Genomic DNA, 25636 nt, shown 5'->3' on the forward strand with positions numbered 1-25636 from the left:
GAAGTGCGCCCTGCCAGCACAAAGTGTGCATTGTGTGGCTTTGCTGCGCGATCCCCAGCCTCAGCTCCATGGCTGTAAGAATGCTGCACCCTCGCTTTGAGGACAAAACAAAGCAGCAGTGTCTGAAATGGAATGTGCTGCAGGTAGCGAGCTAAGCCTCCATCACCAAAGGCAGCGGGAGGATTAATTAAGCGCAAGAAGGCTGTTGCTTGGAGGGACTTCAGAGGAATGCAAACCGAAGGCCCTCAAAGAGCCCACAACAAAGGGCAAAGCCATGCGCTCTGCAGCTCGTGCCAGGATGAGCTCTGTGGGATTAAGGGCTTGGTCTGCCTTGCAGAAAGGGCAGGAACATCGCTGTCCTAGAGAGCAATCTGAGCAGGAAACAGATTTTCGGGTGGTTTTTCCTTGGTAGGGTGGATTAAAAAATTGCAGCCTTGCTAATGACATAAATGCTATATCTGATACAATCAAACGTGTATGAAAGTCTTAAGATCACATGTAATTTGTTTTGAATTGTGGTTTGCTTCCAAATAAAAGACCATAAGCACCTGTTTCAATCCTTGCTTCTTTCTTGTTTTTAATTCTGACTTTTTGTACTTGGCAGGGCCAAACCAGTGTGATCCTGGTAGCACTGACACTCCTGGAGCTGCCTTTAGTGGTACAAAGGGGTAGAGGTGAGACAAAAACTACTGTTTTTCAGATATTACAGTCAACATTTATATGGGATCTACATGCCTGTGTATAGCTGAAGCACCTGTACTGCTCGGCTTAGCTGTGGCCCGCAGCACAGCTCAGTGTTGTATGCATTCACCCTCAGCTTTCCACATCAAAACCCTAACTTTTCTGGAGCAAATATGAATCTTCACATGTGGCATGAAATCATGCTGCAGAGTTCACCACTCCCTTCACTAACTGTTCTGTATTGAATTACTCTTGTTCAGGTACGTGCCTTATGTCCAGTTTGGAAACGTTCAGTTTCTCCTCCCAGAGATCTGGAGATCTCCAGGAGTATTCTTTCCACAGCTGTAAGTGAGTAAGACATAAACAGCCTCATTTGAAAGCTAAGTTAGGCTGTAAGGAGCAAGAAGTGAAACAGGCTTTCTAACAGCCCTTTTCCCTGCTCTGGAAGGATATTGAGCGGGGGATGAGGACTGGTGTCATTTCCTGGCAGCCACAGCAGAAGATGAGCAGAAGGCCACTCAGGAATGCAGCACATGGTACAGTCACATAAGGAAACCTTACTGTTCTGGGGAACTGTTTGCTGGGTAAGCTCTGAATTAACAGTGTAGAAGACTAGGAAATGTAATAGAAATGCACAGAAAAGAACTAATTTTAAGTTTGCTGGAATAAATGAGGCCCTTCTGAGGATAGAGGGAAATAGCCATATTGATTTCTCTCAGTCATTTCCATAAGAGCCAATAGTGCTAGAAATTCTCTCCCACAACAACCTGGCTTTGTGTTACCTACCATCATTGTCTGGATTCAGCCACAGCTTCTTATGTCTTTACTATAAGAAGTCAGGCACCTTTCCTTTCTATCAAGTAGCAAATTACATGCATGGTTCTTTCTTCTCACACAGAGGATGGTGACACACTAGAACAGATTGCCCAAAAAGGTTGTGGATGCCCCATCCCTGGAGGCATTCAAGGCTGGATGGGGGCTCTGGGCAGCCTGGTCTGGTGGTTGGCAGCCCTGCACACAGCCAGGAGGGTTTTCAACCCAGGCCATTCTACGATTCTATGATTCAGTAATTCTTCTGAGCCCACTGCTCATCAGCCAAACTACGACACTTTCCCTTGCTTGAATTTCTGTAGACTTCCGCTTGTATGGCATCCCATTTCTGTAGCATTTTCCTGAATCTTCTCAAAATATAAACCTCTAGTTTCCTAAAATGGCCTAAACAAGCACAAGTAATTAGTCTTGGCTATCAATTACCCCTCTTCCTTCAACCAAGGTTTTTGAAGCTACCTTTTTCTGCTGCAGGGCAACACTGTCTGATTGTACGGTCTGCAACACACTCTGATTGTGTCCTTTGCTGTTTTAGAAACAGAGCTACTTAAACATTAAGTACAGCTATTCACTTCATTATCTTACTTGTCTAGTCCTCTACTGCACGGAATACTTGGTTTTCTTTTCAGTACTGGGTTTAATTTCAAAGTCATAGGAGGCAATCCACCAGCTTTCTTTTTTACCTTTCTTTCTCAATAGGTAAATTTTTGAACTGATTTTTGAACAGAACACAGTTGGCCTTCTGGGCTGCAAGTGCCCACTGCAGGCTCACGTCCAGCTTTTCATCCACCAGGAACCCCAAGTCCTTTCTCTGCAGGCTACTCTCAAGTTCTTCTCCCAGTCTATACTTGTATCTGGGATTGCCCCCACCAGGTGCAGCACCCTGCACTTGGCCTTGTTGAACCTCATTAGGTTCTCACAGGCCCACTTTTCAAGCCTGTCCAGGTCCCTCTGGATGGCTTCCTTCTTTCTATTGTATTGAGTGCACCCCACAGCTTGGTGTCATTGGTAAACTTGCTGAGGATGCTCTCAATCCCACTGCCTATGTCATTGATAAAGATGTTGAAAAGCACAATAAACCCACAAATCAACAAACTGAGAATGATTCAAGTAACATTTTATTCACAAGTAAAAAAAAAAGAAGTAATACAAAGCAATTTATACAAGGTTTTAATTTACATTCTTTAAAAGATGATTTAAAACAGCACTGTAAGTCCATAGATGTGATATGTGGGCAGTCAAAATGCGGTGGTAGTGTTTGTTTTCTGTTGGCATGTACAACATTGCTTGCCACAGGCAATATAAAAAAGACCAATTTGGTTAAATTAAGGAAAGAAATATATACACAATATACATATATTCGAAAAGCACTCTTTTCATTTTTCCTCCCTCTTTGCTCCGAAGCCATCTGTCACTCATGTGAAGATAAGAGTCCTTCTATCTGGAGTTGCCGGACAAAAACATACGAAGTGTAAATTCCAGTGGGAAAACATACTTACTGTGACAGATGCTGGCAAAATTTTTGAACACAGTATTTTAAAGAACTGTTAATAATGAGAAGTTAAAAATCCACATGTTCTAAAAATATCTTTCCATGTAATGAAATGCATATTGGATTTTTTCTATTTACAGATATTTACAAAGAAGCACACATCTCTTCACGCACATTTAGTGAAAAATAATATTTCAACACTTCTTAAATGTGTGAAAGCATTCAAAGAATTTATTCAAAACTATTCTTATTCGAGTATACACTTTTCAGTATTAAGTTATGTAATTATACTCCTTGTATAACTGAGTATTATTCTACATAAGAGATCAAATAGGAGTAGTTACTGATTAAAATAAGCCCCTTATGTAGTTTCTTCACTATGGCGTGAATTTGACAACTGTTAATCAACAGTTTTTGCACACATTAATAATCTCATTGATTTCGGCTGCCTATACTCAACCTAACTATTGTACAGGTTTATCTTCCACCGGGTTCTTCAAAGAAGTCTCTTTCTGTTACGGAACGTGACTGTCTCACCATTTCCATTGCCGTACCAACCACGTGCAGAAAGATGAGTAATATTTAATGCAAAATTGCATTTGTTTTGCCGATTGCTTTGCTTTTGTCAAGGCACATCGGGGATTTCTACAGAATGATTGCTGGAGGTCACAACTAGCAGGTTGGAGCCTGTTGAATTCAGTGAGCCAGTAGAGGTTACAGGAATTACTCACAGAAGTTAAAACTATGTTAGGGAAAAATGGCTACAGAATCCACAGTTTTATAGGAAGTGCTACAACAAACCACAGTCGTAAAAGACATAAAGAACAAACAGGAAAGAAAGTAGATATTTATGAACTAGGCACACATGCAGCCTCCAAAGATTCAATTCAGAGGTATTACAAAAAAGTTAGGAATCTGTTTTTATGTGTAATGTGAAATTTACACAAAATGCTTCAGTGAGAAGGACAGGGTGATGTGAATTAAAAACACAGGAGGTCTACTAAATGAGTGAATTAAATCACAATGAAGCTCGAGACCATCACTTTAGCAATGAAAATAATTCATTATTAGTAATAGATCTCATAGTATGAATAGCTGTGTGACACACCTGCTGACTTTGCTGTCTTGATGTGAGTTGACTACATTTATTATTTTAACATAAAAAATACACGTTATAACAACAAGTGCTATGTTCCAACAGTGGGACTACCAGCAACATAACATCCCTTTCTATACAGCTGACTTTCATTAAACCTAATGCACAGCTAATCTCCTGCTACATTGAACAAAACAATGTTCCCTCCCACAGACAAAATAATGGTGAGAGGGACTTCAACTATATCATGTCACATGCAAATTTTGTAACTCCCCAAACTAGCTTAATGACTACAATGTAATGTATAATAAAAGCTTCAGTTTATCAATAGATGATCCTCACATAAATAGAAATGTTTTGTTTTTAAGTCCTTCAACAGCAGGAAACTAAGTTAAAAACTGGAATCAGAAAACAATATCAAATGCATGCATAAATCTGCAAGCAGAGTAACTGGCAAAGTCTCGTCCCAGGCCTTCTCACAGCTGCAGCTATATTTAAGATAACCATGTAAACACATTAACATATTTGTATTTCTTGATATATTTACATACATTTGTATGCTCACTCCATTGGACTTCTTGAGAATCTTAGGGACTAAAAGGTTCTTTTTTAATAGGAGATGCAAATGTTCATAAATCCGCTCTCAGGGTTCTCCTAGGATGCTCCTTAAAGTTTCATTTTACAGCTGTTATGGCTCAGATGCAACTGCTTAGATTGTGTGAAATGATGCCATTATTTTCCAGCTGATTCTGAAACTGTGTGACACTGAAGACCAGGCTGTATTTGATGACAGTCAGCAGCCGAGCATTAGGGAAGCATAATGTTTTAGTGCTGAGAGAAATACTTTGCTTTCCTAAATGAAATTGAAAGAACAGTGGTTACATAAACTCAAAAAAATCTGGATGTGTTTTTACACATGATTAATGATAAAAAACCCACTGCTATATGTGAAAAGTCATGTAAACCTGAAGTCTATACCTGTATTATTACAACTAAGTGTGCAAAGATAATAATATGCTATTGCCTTCTGATTATATCATGTTACCATTTGTTTTGCAATATTACAAAGTATGGCCCTATGCAAGATTGTAATCCATACACCTGCACTAAAAAGACCATCCTTCTCTCAGAATATTTCAACAAGACACAAAAGAACTTTTGACTTTTTCATCACGTTAAAATAGATATTTAGCCCCTTAAAAACTCAATTCATGTTCCATCGGTAGCCTCTGCGAAGTGTGGAATAGCAGCATCAAGATTTGCAGTCATTACCATGCCGTTGTTCCTTCCTATATATTCCTAGAAAATGGCTGTCACCTAATGAGGGCGTGTTCCAAAATGAGACTGTGAAACTGCTTAATGACACATGGGATGTTAGTGCCAGACATTGACTATTCATCTTCCAACGTTACATACAAAACTATTTGTTTCTACACTGTAGGTTGTAATAATATATTGAAGAATCTACGAGCCATCTAGATGAGGTCAATATTTTTAGTGATTGCAGTAGGTTTTCAGGGCAATACACAAATTCTACTGAAGTCAATAGCAAACAAATCCTTGACTCAGCACTGTTTTCTCTTCTTGAAAATGTCACATAAAGAATTAAGGTTTAATTTACCAAGAATTATGCACTTAGTGTTTCCAGAACATGCATATTTTTGTTAAATACTAATTACTTTCTACTTTTTATTTAAGAACAATATGAAAATGACACCAAACTGAATGGAAGAGGATCAAAGAAGGTCCTGTATTTCTGCAGATGACCTGAAATTTTCATAATTACAGGTAAAAAATATTTTTAATTAAATTTGGTGGATTATTAATGTTATTAATATTAGTGGTAAATGTTCCTGTCTCTAACTACTGAAGCTTTCCATGCCACAGCCTACACAGCAGGTAGAATGGTTGAAAACACCACCAGTACACATGCCATACATGGGATCCTTTCACAGATTAGCTACGAGTTGCTCTCCTAGAATCACAGAATCACAGAATGGCCGGGTTGGAAGGGACCTCAAGGATCATGAAGCTCCAACCCCCTACTACAGGCAGGGCCTCCAACCTCCATGTTTAATACTAGACCAGCTGCCCAGGGCCCCATCCATCCTGGCCTCTAAGTTACTTCCAATAGTAGAAAAAGGCATTTACAAACAACAACAAAACAAAATAGATGACAGCTAGAATTCAAGATGATATAAAGATCACAAAAGTAGAGTGACTCCCTGTGATGCTTATACTGCTATGTTTAGAGGCAGTAGTTTATTTCCATGTCTCATTTGACCTAAGACTTGTGTTTGCACTGGGAATTTGAACGCTGAGATTTTACAGATTAAGCTGTATTCCTATTTTAGGGACAAACTGATGACATGGCAATACAAATGGCGTTTAAGGCATTTGAGATTCTCTTCTGTTTCTGCCACTTCCTTAAGAACTTGACAGAAGGCTTTGTGTGTATTTTTAGAGGAATGCTTGCATGTCCTTTATGCTTTGTTCAAGATAAGCAAAGACATTTTTGCATAAACAAGGACTAGCCTCAAATAATAGTTCTGTCATAAGACTATTAATGGATATTTTCCCCCAGAAATGTAATTAGAACTTGATAAAAAATGATTGGTGTACAGGCCTACCCCTGTGTTCTGGTTCATATTAGCTCAACATTACAGCCTGAGTAATTACACCTTTCAAATTCAGTCAATCAATTTCAAACATGAAACTCTTGGATCTTTTGTAGAGCTGTAACTTATTTCAGGAGATCTAGGCGTAACTTTTGGAGAAACATAACTATATACCCTTCCACAATTCTATTTTTATCTAGCTCTGTGTGCCTGGGGAACTCATTCTCACTCCTTCTTTGTAGTTGAATTTCTTACCTCTTTATCAGTCTGTAGAGTCATCTGCTGTTCCATTACACTTTGTCTTTGGCTCGGTTTCAGCAGCAGCTGAGTTCTGAAGTGATGAAACTTCTATATATGTTCTATGCTTGGATATTTCAAAGGACTTTGCAATGTTTCCATCAGGAGACTTAGCTGAAGTAAGTACATCACTTAGCTCCTGGTTATTATCTGACTCAATGGCAGTTGCATTTTCAGTATCCAGACTGCAGGATTTTGCAGCAACTCCAGCCAGTTCTGAATATGATTCACAGAAAGAAATGCTGTCACAACAAGCTGAGTTTTGCATCAGAGGCCAAGCATCTGAAATGTCTCCACAAGCAGAGTGTGAAAGAGAACCAAGGAAGGCAGGAATCATTTCTCCAACAGAATCAGAAGCCCTGCAGAAAGATAAAAGGCGTGCTGTTTCAAAAGCATTCCAGCAAATAGTATCAGTATTGTAATTATTGTCATTAGTGATTACAGGTGTTTCAGAGGGATTAAACAGGGTCATATTTAATCAGTACTCAAGAGGCACCTTGTCCAAAAAACTCTTTTGAAATGGAAGCCAGGCTGTCCTTCATCTGGAAATGAAGAGAGCTCTGGAGATTACTACTAGAGGTAAAGAGGATGCCTGAAGCCCTTCACAACGTGAATTTGGGGTTCTAAAAAAATATGAAATAGAGTTGCAATGTTTAGTCTAAAGAACAAAAATGTGATGAAATGTATTTGTTCTTCAGTGTGTGTGTGGTGAGGGGTTAAGGCAGGATATAAAAAAAAGCTCAAATGCAGTAAGAAAGATTTTTGGGAAGACTGACAAGGATTTTTAATTGTTAGAATTATTTAGAAAACAGGGAAGAAAGCGGAAGTAGAAGCTCAATAATCTGTCCCAAATAAAATGATGATACTGACTTATCTCAGTGCCTGCATGTGACTACTGAAAGCCCAGTAAATGATCTATTAACACGTTTTATTTCAAAAACTGTCTGCAAGATTTACAAAAATGTACAGGCTGTATCTGATATAAAGTAATAATTTATGTGACCAAAACTTTTCACACATTAATATTGCCTGCAATGCAATTTAAGCAGCTTTACTCGTTTCCAAAGCATGGTGTTTGAATAGCTTAGATAAATACACAGAGCATTTTTGGAGATTGAGGTGAAAAGTCAGGACATTGAACCACAATTGAAGGAAATACAGCATTTTGGCAAAGGAAATTGGAGCAAACTCCATTTCTACTGGAAGTACCTTTGATGTATCCACACAGATATGTCATTTATTTTTAAAGACTTAACCAAAAAGGATTCTCAAAAAGTACACAACTCTCAGTTTGTCAGCCTTGGTAATATAAAAGGATGATTCAAACTTCCTGGTAGTTAAACAAGTTGTTACAGAAAATTTAGGTATTTTACATTTCCTACTTGGGTCACCAACCTGCCTTGCACAAACAATATCTACGAAGAAGCTGCTTCTACATTTTCAGTTAAACTTGGGCAGGGGAAGAAAACAGCTGGAAACCCTATATGGTAAACATTAAACAGTTTAAAGAAATAAACAAATCCAGTGTTAAAATCCATAACTAGGAAACTCTGCATGACACCATAAGCTTTATATTTTTAGCTCAAGGCATTACTATGTCAATAACAAGTACTGTATTTATACGCAGCTGTTTAACAGAAAATAATGGTAGAAACTCTGAAATACTTAACATTTCAAGTTTCACAAACATTTAGAGTTTCTAAAAAAGGGAAGATTTTCATGATGCTTCTAAACAGTATATTAATCCCCTTAGATTCACGGGTTTATACAGCACCTTGCTAACACAAAGCAGGAAAGGAGGTCAGCAAAGCCTCTACGGTACCACACAGCAAGAGAAAGAATGTCTACTTATGAGAGAAATGGGTCACTTCTTCAGAGAAACTGATTTAACATGTCAGAATTTATTAAGTAATATTTAAACACTACATTTTTTTTTTTCCTTATTTAATGGAAGAATTTTTTAACCATAAAACCATTTTTGCACAAAACAGGAAGATATGGCTACAATTCATCAAAATCCAGTATTCCACTCCAAACTGCTATTGTATCCTATGTAAATATTGACTTGATTGCATACAAAATAGCTAATGTTTAATAGACTTACATAACATTAAATTACCTTTCATTAAGTGTAGTCTGTGAGTGCAAAGCACAACTGTGACTGCTGTGCTCCATGCTACAGGTTTCATCACAACACAGTGAAGGAATCAAATGAACAGGCCCTAAGAATGAAAATTGATTTAATAGTGTTAAATGCATTGAAGTTGTGTGTAAACCTGGCCTCTGTACTCTTTCAAATTTGAGTATTAGTTTACTAGTAACATTAAAATATATGGATTAAAGAAAGAGATCTCTTCTTGCAATAAATAGGTTAATTTATTTCTTTAAAATAGAACTATTTATAAAAGCCAAATCCTTCCTCCTAAAATAATACAGATGCCTGCCATGAAAATCTGAATGTTCATTCTTCAAATTAATTTGCTTTTTAATTAGGTACATAGAAGAGGAAGTACTTCATTCTGACAACATAGTAGGCATTTAAGCTTGTGTTTAAATTAAATTATGTATCTGTTAATATCATAAACACATCTGTTCTGACAGCACTTCACAAAATCCCAGAGATTCGAATTGTTCAGGTTTTCAATGTCCTTTAGAACTGGTATCATGTTCTTACTATCTGTGAAATGCTTCATACCAGTTTAAGTCTCCAAGCCAAATGCAGTGCTATTTTTATCAGAAAGAAATGAGATAGATAAGATATTTAATGCTTTTATTTAAGTGAGTGGTCACTGGAATGAAAACAAAACAAAAAAATCATAACCAAATAGCTACTTAGAAATTCTGTGTGCTTACTGAGAAATTAACCTAGGACAAGGGGTAGTTTGATAATGTTTACTTCACAGTGAAAGCCAAACGTCACAACTGAAGAGTTAGATAAATGTTAATCCTTGTTGCTTGTATAACTGCTGTTCCTTACAGTGATTTTTAAATAGAATTAACATACCACAGGTCTGTGATGTGCTTCTCTGGCACTGGCAGCACGTTCTGTGGTTGTATTCATTTAGCCGTGGTCTATCAAAACAAGACAATTCAGACCCATTGTAATGAATGTCTTGTGATCTCAGAGACCCTTTTGATAAAAAGAAAATATTTGTTAGTAAATGATACATCTTTTCCTTTTCAGAGCCTCTATCTTCACAGAACACTTAAATGCCATAAAATGCCATGATACACAGCATTTCCATACATTTTCCAACCAAAAGATCCACTATGATGATGGGGTTTGACATAATGCATACCACAGGTTTTGTAATGAGCCCTAGACCAGCTGGTTCAACTACAGACTCTCTTAGGAAGACATTTGCTCTTATTTTGGTGATGATTTGAAAGCATATCATATTTACTGTTCCATTTTCTCCATGGTTAATGATTCTCAGTGATATCAATCTGAAATTTTTTACATTCGGCTGCTTTGTTTATGTTATCTTAAAGAAACTTGATATTAATAGCAGACTTCATTTAGTTTGTAACACTGTAGGCCAAGACAAATGAATCACTACATTTCACTAACTGAAGTCTGAATTCACTATGCCTGAATTTCTCAAAACTTCTACTGTCAGGGTTAAAGTTTCATTTTAAATATGCCCCCAAACCAAAATCATTAATGAAAAATCTGCTATCCCCACTGGCCACAATCATTAACTCAGCAAGCTAATCTGTATTTCACAAAGGCATGTGATGCACAGATCCTCCGTGATGGTATGTCTACATCAGTATTGCAATTCTATAATGGCATCCTAGCTTAGATTTCCAATGGTCCAAATATATCTGCAGCACTTAACAGAGTATGGTGCATAATGAGTGCAAAACTATTTCTGGACATCAGCACAGCATTTTCTCAGAAGAAGCAAGTACATCCACACTGAGTTTGCATACATGTATAGGCTTCTGCTAGCTTTTTCATCTCAGTGATAAATTTGCTTAAATGCTGTAGACATAACAATCCTAGGTTTCACTTATTTATATACGGAGAGATTTGCCAACCAAATACTGATGCATAAATATTACAAAGAAACAGTGATAACTGGTAACTTACAGCTTGGTTTCTTCTCCATAAATTGCCTCTTGCAATAGATAACACAAAGAATAAGAAGAGCCAAGAGCACTGTTGCAAGTGCACTGCATATAACTGCTGCTAAAGCAGTGTCTCGAGGACTGGAAGCAGTTGATGGGATCTTCACAAGGTTTACTTTGGTGGTACCTGAAATGTAATTAAATAATAATTAAGGAAAGTTGTGCAATGTCAGAAATGTACAATCATATGAATGAAATTCAAGGTAACAGAAGAGGCTCTCAGCACAGAAAAAAAAAATAAATTGCAAAATGAGTGATAATGAGATGCACACAACGGCACTCTGACTGCTCCTAGGAATGGAATCGGATCTTCACCATGAAAATGAAGACCTCTCAATTTTTAATGTCAAAAAAGATTTTAACCATTTCCTAGGCTATAGTAGAGAAAGCTGTCCACTAGAGGGAGTCACAATTACATGAACTTCCATTCGAAAGATCCTTTTTGAGAGCTTGAGATGCCCAGAAGAGTTCTAATGCTGTCAGAGATATCATCTTGCTTGGTTGCATAAATTGTCACAAATTTCTAGAATCAAACCAAGGATTTCGCCAGCACTATTTTTTTTTTTTTAAATCCTGTGCTGATTTTTTAATACAAATGGTATCTTTAGTGAAAATTCAACAGACTGACTTTATATCTGTATTGTTGAAGGCTTATGCAACGTCTCTAGCTTTGAGAAACATGACTTTCAAATGGAAAGTAAAAAAAAAAACAAAACCAACTGAAATCATTGAAGATTTAACTGCAAGTAAAAAACTCTTAAATTGCAAATGATCTTCTCAAAGTAAATTTTTTAACAACTTTTTACTCCTGATAGTTCATCTTTTTCAATCTACTCTAAAAGCCACATTACTCAGCAGCATCTCATGAGGAAAGGAATACAAATTTGAATATTTATCCAACAGTAAACTTAAAAACAAACAAACAAACAAAAAACACAAAAAACCATACACCACATTTTATTAACTTATAGAAATAAGACAGACTGTCTATTTCCCCCCAAAATTCTTTTGTTAAAAACTAAAGACCATAATTTCCTAAGAAATACTCCACACAGTCATATGTATAAATTGGAAAATAGATGTCTGCCAAAGTATATTAGAATCACGAATTAAATTGTATGTAACTACAAATGTTTGTTATCCTATCTGCCTATAATAGTAGCAAGAAAGAACTTGCTTTCTTACTGACTGAGTGCAATCAATGGGATTGTATTACTCAGGAATGCTTTTCTCACATAATTATGCTATTTCCTCTACACAGATCAGACATTGGCACCAAAGCATTTAAAACACTCTGTCACTTTGTTATCATGGTCAGATATTTTGCCAAAAATCTAGACCTTTTGAAAATGAACTTCCTTACATCCAATTGTAAGACTGCAGACTTTATACCAAAGAAAATATCAACTCCTCAGAATCCAAATTTAAAAACCAAAAATGAAACCCATGCATTACATGAATGATTTGTACTACTATGTTTGACCCTAAAATCAAACATGTGGAGCGGAAATTTGCTCCTGATCTTTTTTTGCATCCTTTTATTATTCCAAATTGGACTGAGCAGGGCTTCTGGAGAGTGCAGTGAAGAGCCATCAAGATGATGAAGGCACTGGAGCAACTCTCCCATGAGGAGAGGCTGAGAGAGCTGGGACTGCCATAAATATTTGAAGGGAGGGTGGCAAGAAGATGCAGCCAGGCTCTCCTCAGTGGTGTCCAATAGCAGGACAAGAGGCAGTGGGGCACAAGCTGGCACACAGAAGGTTCCCTCTGAACACCTGCAGCACTTGTGTGCAAGTGGCAGAGCGGTGCAGATCTCCTTGGGGACATTTCAAAGCATATGTGGCACTGTATGTGGCACTGGGCACCCTGCTCTGGTGTCCCTGCTGGAGCAGGGATTGGGCCCAATGATGTCCAGGTGTCCTTTCCCACCTTAGATATGCTGTCATTCTGATTTATTAAAAAACAGTAGATCCGAAAACTTATTAATACAGAGGCTGAAATCTACACAACTGAGAAACATATTTTGAAACTGTTCTTCTACTGAAGTTTTATTATTTTCTTTATTGTATCAAAAGGTCTATTATTTCTATTTCACCTAATAGAATACACTTCCAATCCATGGTTGCAGGTAATTTTCCTTCTTAAAAATTATTACCTGCCCTTCTCCTTTTTTCTACAATTCCAGTTATTCATAGAATTAAGTCCTATGATTTCTTTTCCAGACCTTCACTGGTGTTCAACATTACAGTCTTCCAGAAAGAAAACTTTTCACACAGCCATGTGTGCTGGGTTTGGTGTGAAAATCATGGATATCGGATTTTCATTTTTATACAACTACCTGACTGAATCCTTAGAAGGTTACAGATAGTCAGGACAAGCATTTAAAAACATGACAATTAAAAATCATCAGAATGTCTTCAAATATTTTTCATGTCAATCTATCTGCATGCTTCAATCTACCCACGTAAAAGCGCTGATCACTTCTTAGAAATTAACCTTCATAGATAATAGAAAAAAAGAATTGTTATTTTGAAAGGATGAACAGAACAAATCACTGATGTAGAGCTGCTATAGTTTTGACTTTCTTCCTTTGCTCACAAAACAAATCTATTTGCAAGTACAATAATGTACTAGATTTTGTTCTGGGAAACTGCAAATGATACACATTTCTTTGAGTTTCATCAGCAGCATCCAAACTGGAAATACGACTTTATTTTAAATTGGGATGGCAAAAAATGAAATTTATTTTAGTCTGGCTACTTAAGATTTATTTTGCTGATTTTTTTTTTTTTTTTTCTGACTTGAGAAAGCAGTTTTCAATTCCTGAGAATGTCTACCACTCATCTTCACCTTCAAAGAACTTTTTAGAATAGCTGCTGTGAGCAGTCCATTGTACTTCAGCTCTAATTATAATGATAGTGATCTTCCCTGCAGAGACCAACATTTCAGAAGTGGATTGCTATTGTAATAGCGGCCCGTTGGGCATTGTTGAACTTTGCTTTCAGTGTTACTCGGATATGTTTGCATTTTCATAAACTCTCACTTTTCAGGCTCACAGACTGTATGGTCCCATTTTAGTAAAGCAAGGAGGTGTACTTTATGCTTGTACTTACATCTGTTAAATGACTAACTTTAAATATGTAATTAAGCATTGAATTGGACAGGATACATTAAGAAAGGAGGGAGGCGGTGCATAATTTTACAATTCTTGAAAGCATATGCATTTTATGCATTAAAAAAAAACAACAAAAATGTATTTTACTTGAGAAAAACATTTAATGTTCTAAGTTTAGTTTCAACATATTCTGAAAATGTGCTTTTGCTAAAAAAGAATTAACCAAAATACCAACCCACCTCCTGCATAAGTTTGAGAAGTAAGCCAAATTATGTATTCTATCCTCAAATAAGGAATAGTACCTTGTAATGTCAGTGTGCAAATACGTGGTTCTTAAAAGCAAATGAAGTTTTTTAGCTAAGCCAAGATGGTTAAATCGTAATAGCTTTGCTACTACTGAACATACAAATCCCTGTTGTATCACTATAAATTCTACCAACAAACAGAACAGTTGAATTTTCAGCCAGTCATAGCAAATAACCAGAGTCTGGGCAAAATGTAAAGACACTTCCGTTATTATTTATTTTGTACTTATTTTCTTAGATTTGTTCTTTCCTTAGAACTACAACCAATTACAGCCACTACTGAAACCAGTATGCCAGAAAAAAAATAATTCTGTGGCAGATTAACCATCTGAAATCAGAACTTGCAGCACTTTACATTCCTTCCATGGATACAATACCTACTTGCTGAAGTTGAGGATGATAAAATGTGGAATTTTATGTCTGGGTTTTCTTTGGAAATTACTATTAACTTGTTAAATCAATATTAACCTCAAGAAGACTTAGTTATTAAGACACAGCTAATCAAAACTCCACTGAAATAGCAATCCCATGATAATATGGTAACGAAGTGCCATCTTTTACAATCAGGACTGAAAATAAGATACAAAAGTAAAATAAAATGTGATTTAATTTCTGGAACATTGATATTTCTAACCAACAAAGAAGAAAGGAGCATTTGCCTATTATAAAAAGTCTTTGTTCACTACCTTATGTTGATTTACTCTGATTGATTCAAGTTGGTGTATCAATCTCAATTTGACAAGAATTAAGGGTTCAGACATACCCTCAAGTTGCAACAATTTGACAAGCTATTGCCTGTGGAACTGCAGCATCTATCTGTATGACTGCTCCTGATCCACAGGAAACACAAAGTAGTGTGACGTGACATTCCTTCATTTTGAAAAGTTTGAATGATGTTTATGTTCATTTAGAAGGAAAAAAGTAATGACTTTATGTAGTATACCACCCAGCAGCCAACAAGAAAACAATGTAGTATGTATAAACATATGAATATAGGCAGTACAGGTATTACACGTACTATTTGTCTGTATACATAAAATCCATTTGTAATATATATCACTGTGCATTAACATCAATGGAAAGTAAGATGTCCTGAGTATATTCTTGAGTCTTCACAAGAGAGAATATTGCCTCCCTTTTCCAGATCTTTCATGTAAGAGGAAAGGACCTTTATTAAACAGTACTGCTGCAGACTGGTAAACACTGGAGAGAGAGAATCTCCTGACAGCTGTAAAAGGACGGCCATTTGCGTGCATGGCCTACGCCCAAAAGTTCATTGTGTCAAGCCACATCTTTCAAATGTGCAACAACTGCTGACATTAAAGCCTTTAATTTCCAAGTTAGTGCCCTACATTTTTTTTTGTTTTGTTTCATTTCGCTGTTCTTATTTTTTTAATAAACATACCAAGCAGCCTTAGGGGAGAAAATGACTATTCAAGTGTTTATCCTTTGTTTGGAAATCCTGAAAAATGTGTTTATAAATTTAAATTTCGAAACCTGATGTATTCATTTCCAAGTTCATTTCTGTTGCACTGCATATTTTACAAAACTCCAATTGTAGACAACCTTTTATAATTAAAGTGGTGGAAAACTACACTGTGTATGTGAATTTAAAATACAGTACTGGATATACGCTGCTATGTCTATAAGGCACAGACAAATTCTACATCAGGTTTTTATTTTAGTAATTAAGACGAGTTAGTTTTTTGTCCTACTGTGGCAATCTAAATTGAAATTATACGTAGGCACAAAAAGAATCTTGTTTTGTACATAAATTTTCACACAGATGGTGGTGACACACTGGAACAAGTTGCCCAAGGAGGTTGTGGATGCCCTGGAGGCATTCAAGGCCAGGCTGGATGTGGCTCTGGGCAGCCTGGTCTTCTGGTTGGCAACCCTGCACACAGCACGGGGGTTGAAACTCAATGATCATTGTGGTCCTTTTCAACCCAGGCCATTCTATGATTCTATGATCTGATGACTCTAGAATAAAACTTTCAATTTTGAGAACTGACAGCCATTGAAAAATAGACCATGTGAGAATAAACTCTCAAGTAACCTAGAAAAAAATCTGGCTTTTACTTCCATCAGCTTTGCATCCTCAGCAGCTGAAGATGTCTAATATCTATTTTGCATAGAATTCCATTTCTTTTTCACTTTTCACAAGTGTGCCCATTATTAAATCAGTAACACAATGTCTGTGTCAGAACACATAAGTTTGCCAAGCACAGTAGAAAACCAACTTTCCTACTTCACTTCTAATGTGCCCAATTAATCCAATTTTTTTTCCAGAGATGTTTTGGGAATAAGAACACATTATTTTAGAATAATCTCCTGTTCAAATCTAAGTACATTATGCTAGTGTCTATGCTTATCTCTATCTTTCCTCACAGAAATCTAAACTGATTAATAACACCCATTTTAAAAAACTTCCTTCTCCTGTCACAATGGAAAACAAGAGAATTTTGCTGCTTTTGGATAACTGCTTAAAATCTCTAATGTACCTACAATGAGCAAATAGTGAACTTCTAAAAATCTGTTTGAATCCCATGTTATCATAAATTTTGACATTTGAGAGTCAAGAATAAACAAGAGACAAGCCACTCCACCAAAATCTTAGTAATGATAGCTACAGCAGAGCTCATAGTTTATAGGTGCATCAAATCTTGATAAATTATATTTACTATATAAGAAAACATCCTGCTCACAAATCCCACTTTCAGTGGTGTAAGTACCATGGATGACATGATCAAGTATGCAAAACACAGGATGGAAGCTTTCTCTTTCTGTGAAATAATCAAATTTTCTGTTATTCTATATATATTCCTATATTCTTAGGTTACAGGCTATGTGCTTTCTCACAAAATCCTGCTGCTAAAACACTTAATCCTAAGAAAATACGAGCAGATGATGATAATGCTGTGAATGTAGATGTCCCAGTGTGCCAAAAGGGGATGGACTTCTTCTTGAAACATACCATTCTCTTCTCACTCATACAAAAACATGAGAGAAATGGCTCTCAGTTCCAAAATTCCTATGAAAGTCACTGTCCACACAAGCAGACTAAGAGTACGTGCTGTCTACAGAAACAGTATTTTCAAATGGGCAACTGTTGTCATTACATGATCCATGAAACAGGAGACAAAGACCACACATCCTTTAGAATTTAATCATTTGAATTGTAAGGGAGCCTTGCAGGTCATCTAGTCTAACTCCCGTACAATGAACAGGGACACCTACACCTAGGTTGGATTGCTCAGAGCCCTGTCCAGCCTGACCATGAACATCTGCAGAGATGGGGCATCCACCACCTCTCTGGACAACATGTGCCTCATCAACCTTATCGTAAAAAAAACCCTTCTTCTTCCAACATGGATCCACTCATTTAGTTTCAACCATTTCCCCTAGCCCTATCACAACAGACTCCGTTGAAGAGTTTGTCCCCTTCATTCTTAAAGCCCCTCTTCAGATATTGAAACTTTGCTCTCAGGTCTCCCTGGAGCCTCCGCTTCTCAGGCTGAACTGCCCCAGCTTTCTCAGCCTGTCCTCACAGGGAGGTGTTGCACCCATTGGTTCATATATTCACTAGTTAAATGACAATTGGATGCTTGTTTGTATGTAAAAATAATGAAGGTTGCATCTTTAGCTAACAGAGATTAACCGGTTTGAACAATCAGAAGTGTAATGGAACAATGTGAGTTCCATATGAACAGTGAATCGCAGATTAGTCACAGAAGTTTTTGTTTCCCTCTGATCCAATCAGAAAAAAAATTGCTTTATTTGAAAATGTTTGGTAAATATTGAAGATAATAAAAGTATTCAGCTTTCTGACTTCTGTCTGCTGACTGGATGCCTGTTGTAGCACTAGAATCACAGTGATATTGTGATCATCTTCAGTTACAAGCAAGTTATAGCTTTGGTCAATGCAACCTATTCACTCAAAAAAAACCTAAATGCAAGTGATGCACTAGATGACCTGCTATATTTGAACAGCAAATTATTTTCAGGATCATTTTGACTAAAATTGAGGATTGGTTGAATAATATTTAGTCCAGAAACTTTAGATTTCTAGGAGCAGTAAGAAAATTCAGTAAAATTCTGGCAGCCTGTTCCAGTACCTGACCATTCTTTCAGGCCATTCTTTCTCATCCTACCACTAGTTAAGCAGTAGGAGAGGTTGACCCCCACTTCACCACGACCTCCTTTCAGGTTGTTGTAGAGAATGACATGGAACCCCTGAGCCTCCTCTTCTACAAACTGAACAATCCCAGTTAGCTCAGTTGCTCCTTTAAAGAATTGTGCTCCAGACCCCTCACCAGTTTTGTTGTTCTTCTCCAGGGCCTTGATGTCTTTCTTGTAGTGAGAGGCGCAAAAACTGAACACAGTGGTCTGAGCTGAGTACAGTGGACCCATCACCTCTCTGCTCCTCCTGACAGTACAATTTCTGATATGATCCAGGATGCCATTGGCTTCCTTGGTCCCCTGGGCACATGGCTGGCTCATGTCCAGTCAAGCCTCGACAAAACAGCCCCAGGTCTGTTTTTTCCACATAGTCTTCCAGCCACACTGCCCCAAGCCTGTAGTGTTGCACAAAGTTGTTGTGGCCAAAGACCGGCTTTTGGTCTTGTTAAACTTCATCCCATTGGTCTCAGCCCAGTGATCCAGCCTGTCCAGATCCCTCTGAAGGGCCTTCCTACCCCCAGGCAGATCCTCCCAGTTTGGGGTAATCTGCAAACTTACTGAGGGTGCACTCAGTCCCCTTGTCCAGGTCATCAATACAGATACGAAAAAGAACACACCGCAGTACTGAACTCTGGGGAACACCACTCGTGACTGGTCGCTGGCTGGATTTAACTCCATTCACCACCACTCTCTGGGCCCAGCCCTCCACCAGTTCTTTACCCAGCAAACAGTGTACCCGTCCAAGCCCCGGGCTGCCAGCTTTTCCAGGAAAATATTCTCTTAAAACTGCTGAAAATAAAGATCTGTGATCTTATTTTAAAATAAAACTAAGAGGATGGGGGAGAAGTCACAAACAAGGCTTGTAACCTTTTTTCAGATGCAGTTTCTGGAAGAGGAAGTAATGATGGGGTTTCTCCTTTCAAGTAAAAGCTTAAGAGCCCTTTTCCAAGATGCACGAGATTGAAGTTCAGCTCCATCCTCTGCAGCCTCCACAGAGAATATTTTAGAAAATAAGTTATAAATTGTTGTGAGTAGAAGATTATTTCATCTCTCTAACTGAATTTGGCCAGTTGTAAAACTTCAGGAGAAGTAGTAAGCACCTCTCTGAGGGTAGCCAACAGCCACAAGAAATGTGTTTGTGAAATGTAAGAAAGTTAAGTGAACCATAATCAGGTTAGTGAACCACTTATGCTTTTCGTGTTTATAATTACATTAGAATATCAGTAGTTTAGAAAAAATGATCACAGGAAGGCAACTACATCTGATTTTTCATTTTTATTTTTAAAAAACATCACTACTAGCTATTTTCATGTACGGGTGGGGAAAATGGAAAATATGTTTTTACTGTGGAAAACTGAATGTTTAAATAATTAAGACTTTCATAACACTTGTACACAACTGGGATGAATTACAATTCTGAATTACAATGGAAGTTAAGAGCTGCACAACCAACACTATTGGTATTTTCTAACTTTTTTTATGTTCGATTTTGCAACTTTCAGATTTAAAAAAATGTTAAATGCATGTGAACTGAAATACATGGCATTAAATGCAATTTTTTCATAACCCTTAGAAGGCGGACATTCATGACCATCTTTTTTTAATACTGCATATATCAAAGTAAATTTCATTGTTTACTGCAACGAAAGTTACCTATTGTGCAATGTTATGCATGCACATGAATACTACAGTGCAGATGAAAAAGACGTAGCTTTGAAGTCTGAAATAATAATGGCTTATATAAAGCACTTTTAATTTACCACTTAAAGCTTTGAGGATAAAGCAAAGCCGTACAGAACAAAAGGCTGCTGAGTACAAGCTCCTAACTTTGCCATTTTACCTAATCTGACATATAACTTCTCCTTTCCTTAATAGAATTCAGAATGAGTTAGTCAAAGAATATAGAAGATACACTGAAAGGTTATCTTCTTTGAAAGGTCAACCTCTATTTTATTCATCTGATCAAAGCAAACATCTATATCTCAGTGGGTCACCTGAGAGTTCTCTGCAGTTTGATGATAGTAAGTTTATTAAGAAAGAATGAAAAAAGGTTTTTAATCTAAAAAATTCTATTTTCCTCCTTAAAAAGAAAAAAAATAGAAGGGTAAGAGGAACATCAGATATAAGGACGCTGGACAATGTTTATTTCATCTATTTTGAAACTGACAACTCACTGAAATAAACTCTAACTTGAGTCAAAGCTACTCACTTTAGTGTCTTTGTATATAACACAGCTAAAAATAGAAATCTCCAGATAAGTGCTTATTTTTTTCTGAAACAACTTTGTGGGATCACAGGCACAAGTTACTACTAGAAACAAAAGTATGGTAAACTGGTTTGAAAAAACATATTGAAATTCTCATACTCTGCAGTTAAGATGAGAATTTTGTTTTGTAACTGTACTTAACATTGTCAAGAAATGAAACTAAATATAATTACAAGCTGCTTGTTATTTTATTTGAACAAACTAGAAGTTTGTTCTACAACTACAAAGATCTTTATCCTATACACTAAATAGTCTTTTTAACTTAATAAAGAAATGACATCTCTAGAACAAATTTTTACTGTACAAAAACATGCAGAACTAAGTATTTTGGTCACTCTCAATTTTCTTGTTATTATGCTCTTAAGATGCATATTTTAAGAACTCACTGCATTATCAGGCAATGAATTTCTAACTTCACTGTTCACCAGCAATGCTTCAGTCCCTGTTTTAAAAAGAATCATGAAAGAAACACATCAAGGCTCCAGACATCTGTGGGGAGGGACACACAAGTTCAAAAGAAGTTTTGTATTTCAAAATGAAACTTCCACTGGGATTAACAGATAGAGTTACCATCTGTGAGTTAGAACAAAGATAGGAAAATCTCAGATTCTGCTCTATATGTTAACATATATTGATTCAATATAAATATAATGCCAGATGAGCACCACATATGTAAGCTTTTGTTAACACTTACATGAGCTTGTAATGTGAATTAACAAAGTTATAGAATGTAATTATTTTAAAATGTCACCTTCTGATTTTCATCTCAAGTTATATATTTTCCATCAAACAGTAAGAAATGAGGTGTGTATTCTCAAAAAGAATACACTGGAACTTTGTGTTCTTAAGTACATTAATACATGCTTTAGTAGGTAAAATTGGATTATATGTGATTAGTGAAATTCTTACGCTGAAACTAGAAGGGCAGTATGTTTCAGTGCAGTCCAGCTTGGTCAAATACCACTTAACTTGACACCATCCACTTAAAACATTACTGAATTATGATCATATTTTATAAGTTGCATTTTCAGAGATTATGAATAAACAGTGTAGCAAAACCACATTCCACTCCTAATTTATTCTATTATTTCCATTTGTATAATGAAAGCCATTCATATCACATCTATTCATTCTGGAAATCATTTAACAACTATGTTGCTAACAGCTTCCTAAGTAGGTACTGCTAATAGTAACCTTTAAGAGATTATATATAGACTTTTTCTTTTTTATTTAAGATTTCAAACTTTGTTGTCCAGATTTTCTCATTTCCTTCCGCAACTATAACAAACAGGAATTTTTCAAGATGCTCGGAAATTATTATTTTTAAGAACTTTATTTTCCTCTCAATAGATTTTCTCCTGTTAAAGAATATGGCAGAAGCTTATGTTACAGTCTTCTCAGTGAGGGCAATAACACAGTTCCCTCTTCACTATTAGATCATCCATTGCAATAAAAACAGAAAATTCCTTCTCTGAGGTCTCTGTTGACCTGTCAGAATGGACAGATACTGGCTGTTGGGGTCAAGAGTTTTTAAAAGGTATAATAAATGATGCTACTGTGTATATTGTGATCAATTAGAAGAACAGACTGAAGAAGGTAATTCTAACATTATGTTTCTTGAGAAATGGCATCTCTAAAATATGATGTGTGTGATAATACTTGACTCTGTAAATCTGAAATTATATTTTAGCAGCCAGGCAAGAAAAACAACAGTTGTCACTCCTATAGAACCACTGGCAACACTACCAGTACATTTCAGTATGCTTCAAATAGTTAACTATTAGATGCGATTAAACAAATTTTCTGTTCTCAGAAACATGACCTTAAGTGCACAGTGGGCACTCCTGTATCCAGTGCTTACAGAAAGTGTTCAGGATCATCCATATTATAATTATGAACTGTATTACTTTAATATGGATAAAGAATTGAATTCAGTTAAAAATATACATTTGCAATGAAGATAAATTGGTGGGCAGAAATGAGGGAAACTTCTATTTCTGCCCAGATATCTTTCTACTATCTGTAATGCCTATTTAATGATAAGCAGCTACATAACGGAATGCTTATATAGATACAGGCACAGAAAATAAAGTTATAAACAATATGAGTTAGAAAAAACAGGTTAGGATTGCATACACCAAAAAAAAAAAGGGAAGGGGAAGGGGACAAAAAAAATATTATCTGATCCAGGCAAGGTGAATTTGGGAAAGTGATAAAGTCGTGCAATGAATCTACATTTTTCTCTCTGTTGAGTAATGTTTGAGAATTATTATAACTGTTTTTAGCAGTAATGCCTCTTTTACTAGAGGAAGGAAGAATCTGCCTCCTGTTTGTTTGCAACTTTCTGTTTCAGGAGGAAAACCCAGGAGGCAAACTGTCTTCAAAATAGGAAAAAGAGCTGTTTGGCTAAGTTGTATGTGAATCCTTCCCCAGGGGGTCAGAACCTCTGCAATTATCAGTGCCAAGAAAATGGAAGTATTTAGGCTTTCTAGGTTAACTTGTTTTGATCTACGATGAGTGAAAGAAACACTGTGATAAAAATTTATAAGACATGAATAGCAATTCTCGTCTTTCTGAAACACCTAGTAAAATTTCTTTCAGACTTGCTGAAGATAAGTTGCTCTACCATCAGGTCACATATGGAAAATATCAGAAAGACTTATTACTTTTTTTTTTTTTTTTTTTTTTTTAATGTGTACAAATGAGTTGTAAGATAATGGAAAGCTTCGTAATGGCTTCGTAATAAAACTGTACTGATGTTTATAAGCTAGTGATGCTATTATCTTTACTTAAATTAGCTATCAGTTCTTATAACTTTTGTAAAAGATTTATGCAGTGTTCCAGCTGCCTTTTGTCACAGTGCCTAACATGGATGAGAAGATTATGAGATGCTATGGTGTAATACCAAATGAGAAAAATACTGAAATAAGATGGACATACATGTAGGAAAGGAATCTAATACACATATATAGCCAGCAAACTTCCAGCCATCTCTATTACTTTTTATCAAGTATTCTATCACCATCCTGCAGACTGTAAATTCTAGCTTTTCATTTTCTGTCCTAAGCTACTCTGCACTGAAGTACAGTCCTTGTACATCCCAAATATCTATTACATTCATAGAATCATAGAATGGCCTGGGTTGAAAAGGACCACAGTGATCATCTAGTTCCAACCCCCTGCTACGTGCAGGGTCACCAACCACCAGATCAGGCTGTCCAGAGCCACATCCACCCTGGCCTTGAATGCCTCCAGGGATGGGGCATCCACAACCTCCTTGGGCAGCCGTTCCAGTGTGTCACCACTCTCTGTGTGAAAAGTTCCTCCTAATATCTAACCTAAACCTCCCTGTCTCACTTTAAAACCATTCCCCCTTATCCTATCACTATCTGCCCTTGTAAACAGCCATTCCCCCACCTGTTTATGTGCTCCCTTCGAGTACTGGAAAGCCACAATGAGGTCTCCTCAGAGCCTTCTCTTCTCCAAGCTAAACAAGGCCAGTTCCCTCAACCTTTCCTCATAGGAGAGGTGCACCAGCCTTCTGATCATCTTAGTGCCCTCCTCTGGACCCACTCCAAGAGCTCCACGTCCCTCCCGCTCTGGGAGCCCCAAGCCTGGATGCAGTACTGCAGATGGGGCCTCACAAGAGCTGAGTAGAGGGGGATAATCACCTCCCTCTCCTTGCTGGCCACCCCTTTTTTAACGCAGCCCAGAACACAGTTGGCCTTCCAGGCTGCAAGCACACACTGCTGGTTCATGTCCAGCTTCTTATCCCCAGGATTCCCAAGTCTTTCTCTGCAGGGCTGCTCGCAAGGGGTTCTTCCCTCAGTCTGTATAAATACCTGGGATTGCCCCAGCCCAAGTGCAACACTTTACACTTGGCCTTGTTGAACCTCATTATGTTCACATGGGCCCACTACTCCAGCCTGTCCAGGTCCCTCTGGATGGCTTCCCTTCCTTCCAATATATCAACTGCACAACTCAGCTTGGTGGCATTCGCAAACTTGCTGAGTGTGCACTCGATGACATCGTCTATGTCCTTGATGAAGATGTCGAAAAGCACTGGTCCCAAGACCAACCCCTGAGGGATACTGCTTGTGAGCGGCCTCCACACTGACACAGAACCATTAATTCATATGGAAGTTTACAAATCGAAATCAGTAGATTTATAGCAAATCTTACTTTTCCTTTATCAGCTGCATTTACCACCAGGAAGAAGGAAATACTATCAGATTTCAGCCCTTAAGCAGCATGTTTCATAATTGAAACAATGTACCTTTCAGATTTAAAGAGTGGGATTCAGTGGTAGGTTAGGACACTTAAAATTCTCAGAAACAATACACTGTAAACATACAGAAGCAAAGTAAGAAAAAACTTTGTAGAAGAAAACTGTATAGGGAGCTTTGCAACCTTAGTGAAAGTGATGAATAGGTCTGTAAAGAAACTGAGAACTGGGCAGAAGGGGGAGAATTGACCAATTGAATGAATGGTTGTGTAATGCTGTCATGCTCAGTTTTTGGATATTATGCTCTCAGATGCACCTTTGAGAGACCATATATGCTGACATCAGATGCAGCTGAACTGACCATGAGAGGCAGGAATGTTCTGTGCAGCAAGCTGGC

General features: G+C 37.2%; 1 protein-coding gene across 4 annotated transcripts in view; it reads right to left on the reverse strand.

The window, feature by feature from the left end:
• Window positions 1-2609: 2609 nt before the first annotated feature.
• The window catches only part of TNFRSF19 (TNF receptor superfamily member 19), a 54547-nt gene continuing 31520 nt past the window's right edge, over window positions 2610-25636 (reverse strand). For all 4 annotated transcript variants that reach the window (XM_085216152.1, XM_085216153.1, XM_085216151.1 and 1 more), the window contains 5 exons: window positions 11109-11273; window positions 10017-10142; window positions 9132-9234; window positions 6971-7371; window positions 2610-4950 (listed from right to left, as the gene is read on the reverse strand). In XM_085216152.1, the coding sequence (XP_085072278.1) occupies window positions 6978-7371; window positions 9132-9234; window positions 10017-10142; window positions 11109-11273 (788 nt within the window). In that variant the 3' untranslated portion in view covers window positions 2610-4950; window positions 6971-6977. The remainder of the gene's footprint in view (window positions 4951-6970; window positions 7372-9131; window positions 9235-10016; window positions 10143-11108; window positions 11274-25636) is intronic.

Source organism: Meleagris gallopavo, chromosome 1 (genome assembly GCF_905368555.1).
Source record: "Meleagris gallopavo chromosome 1, MGAL_WU_HG_1.1, whole genome shotgun sequence".
Lineage (NCBI taxonomy): Eukaryota > Metazoa > Chordata > Aves > Galliformes > Phasianidae > Meleagris > Meleagris gallopavo.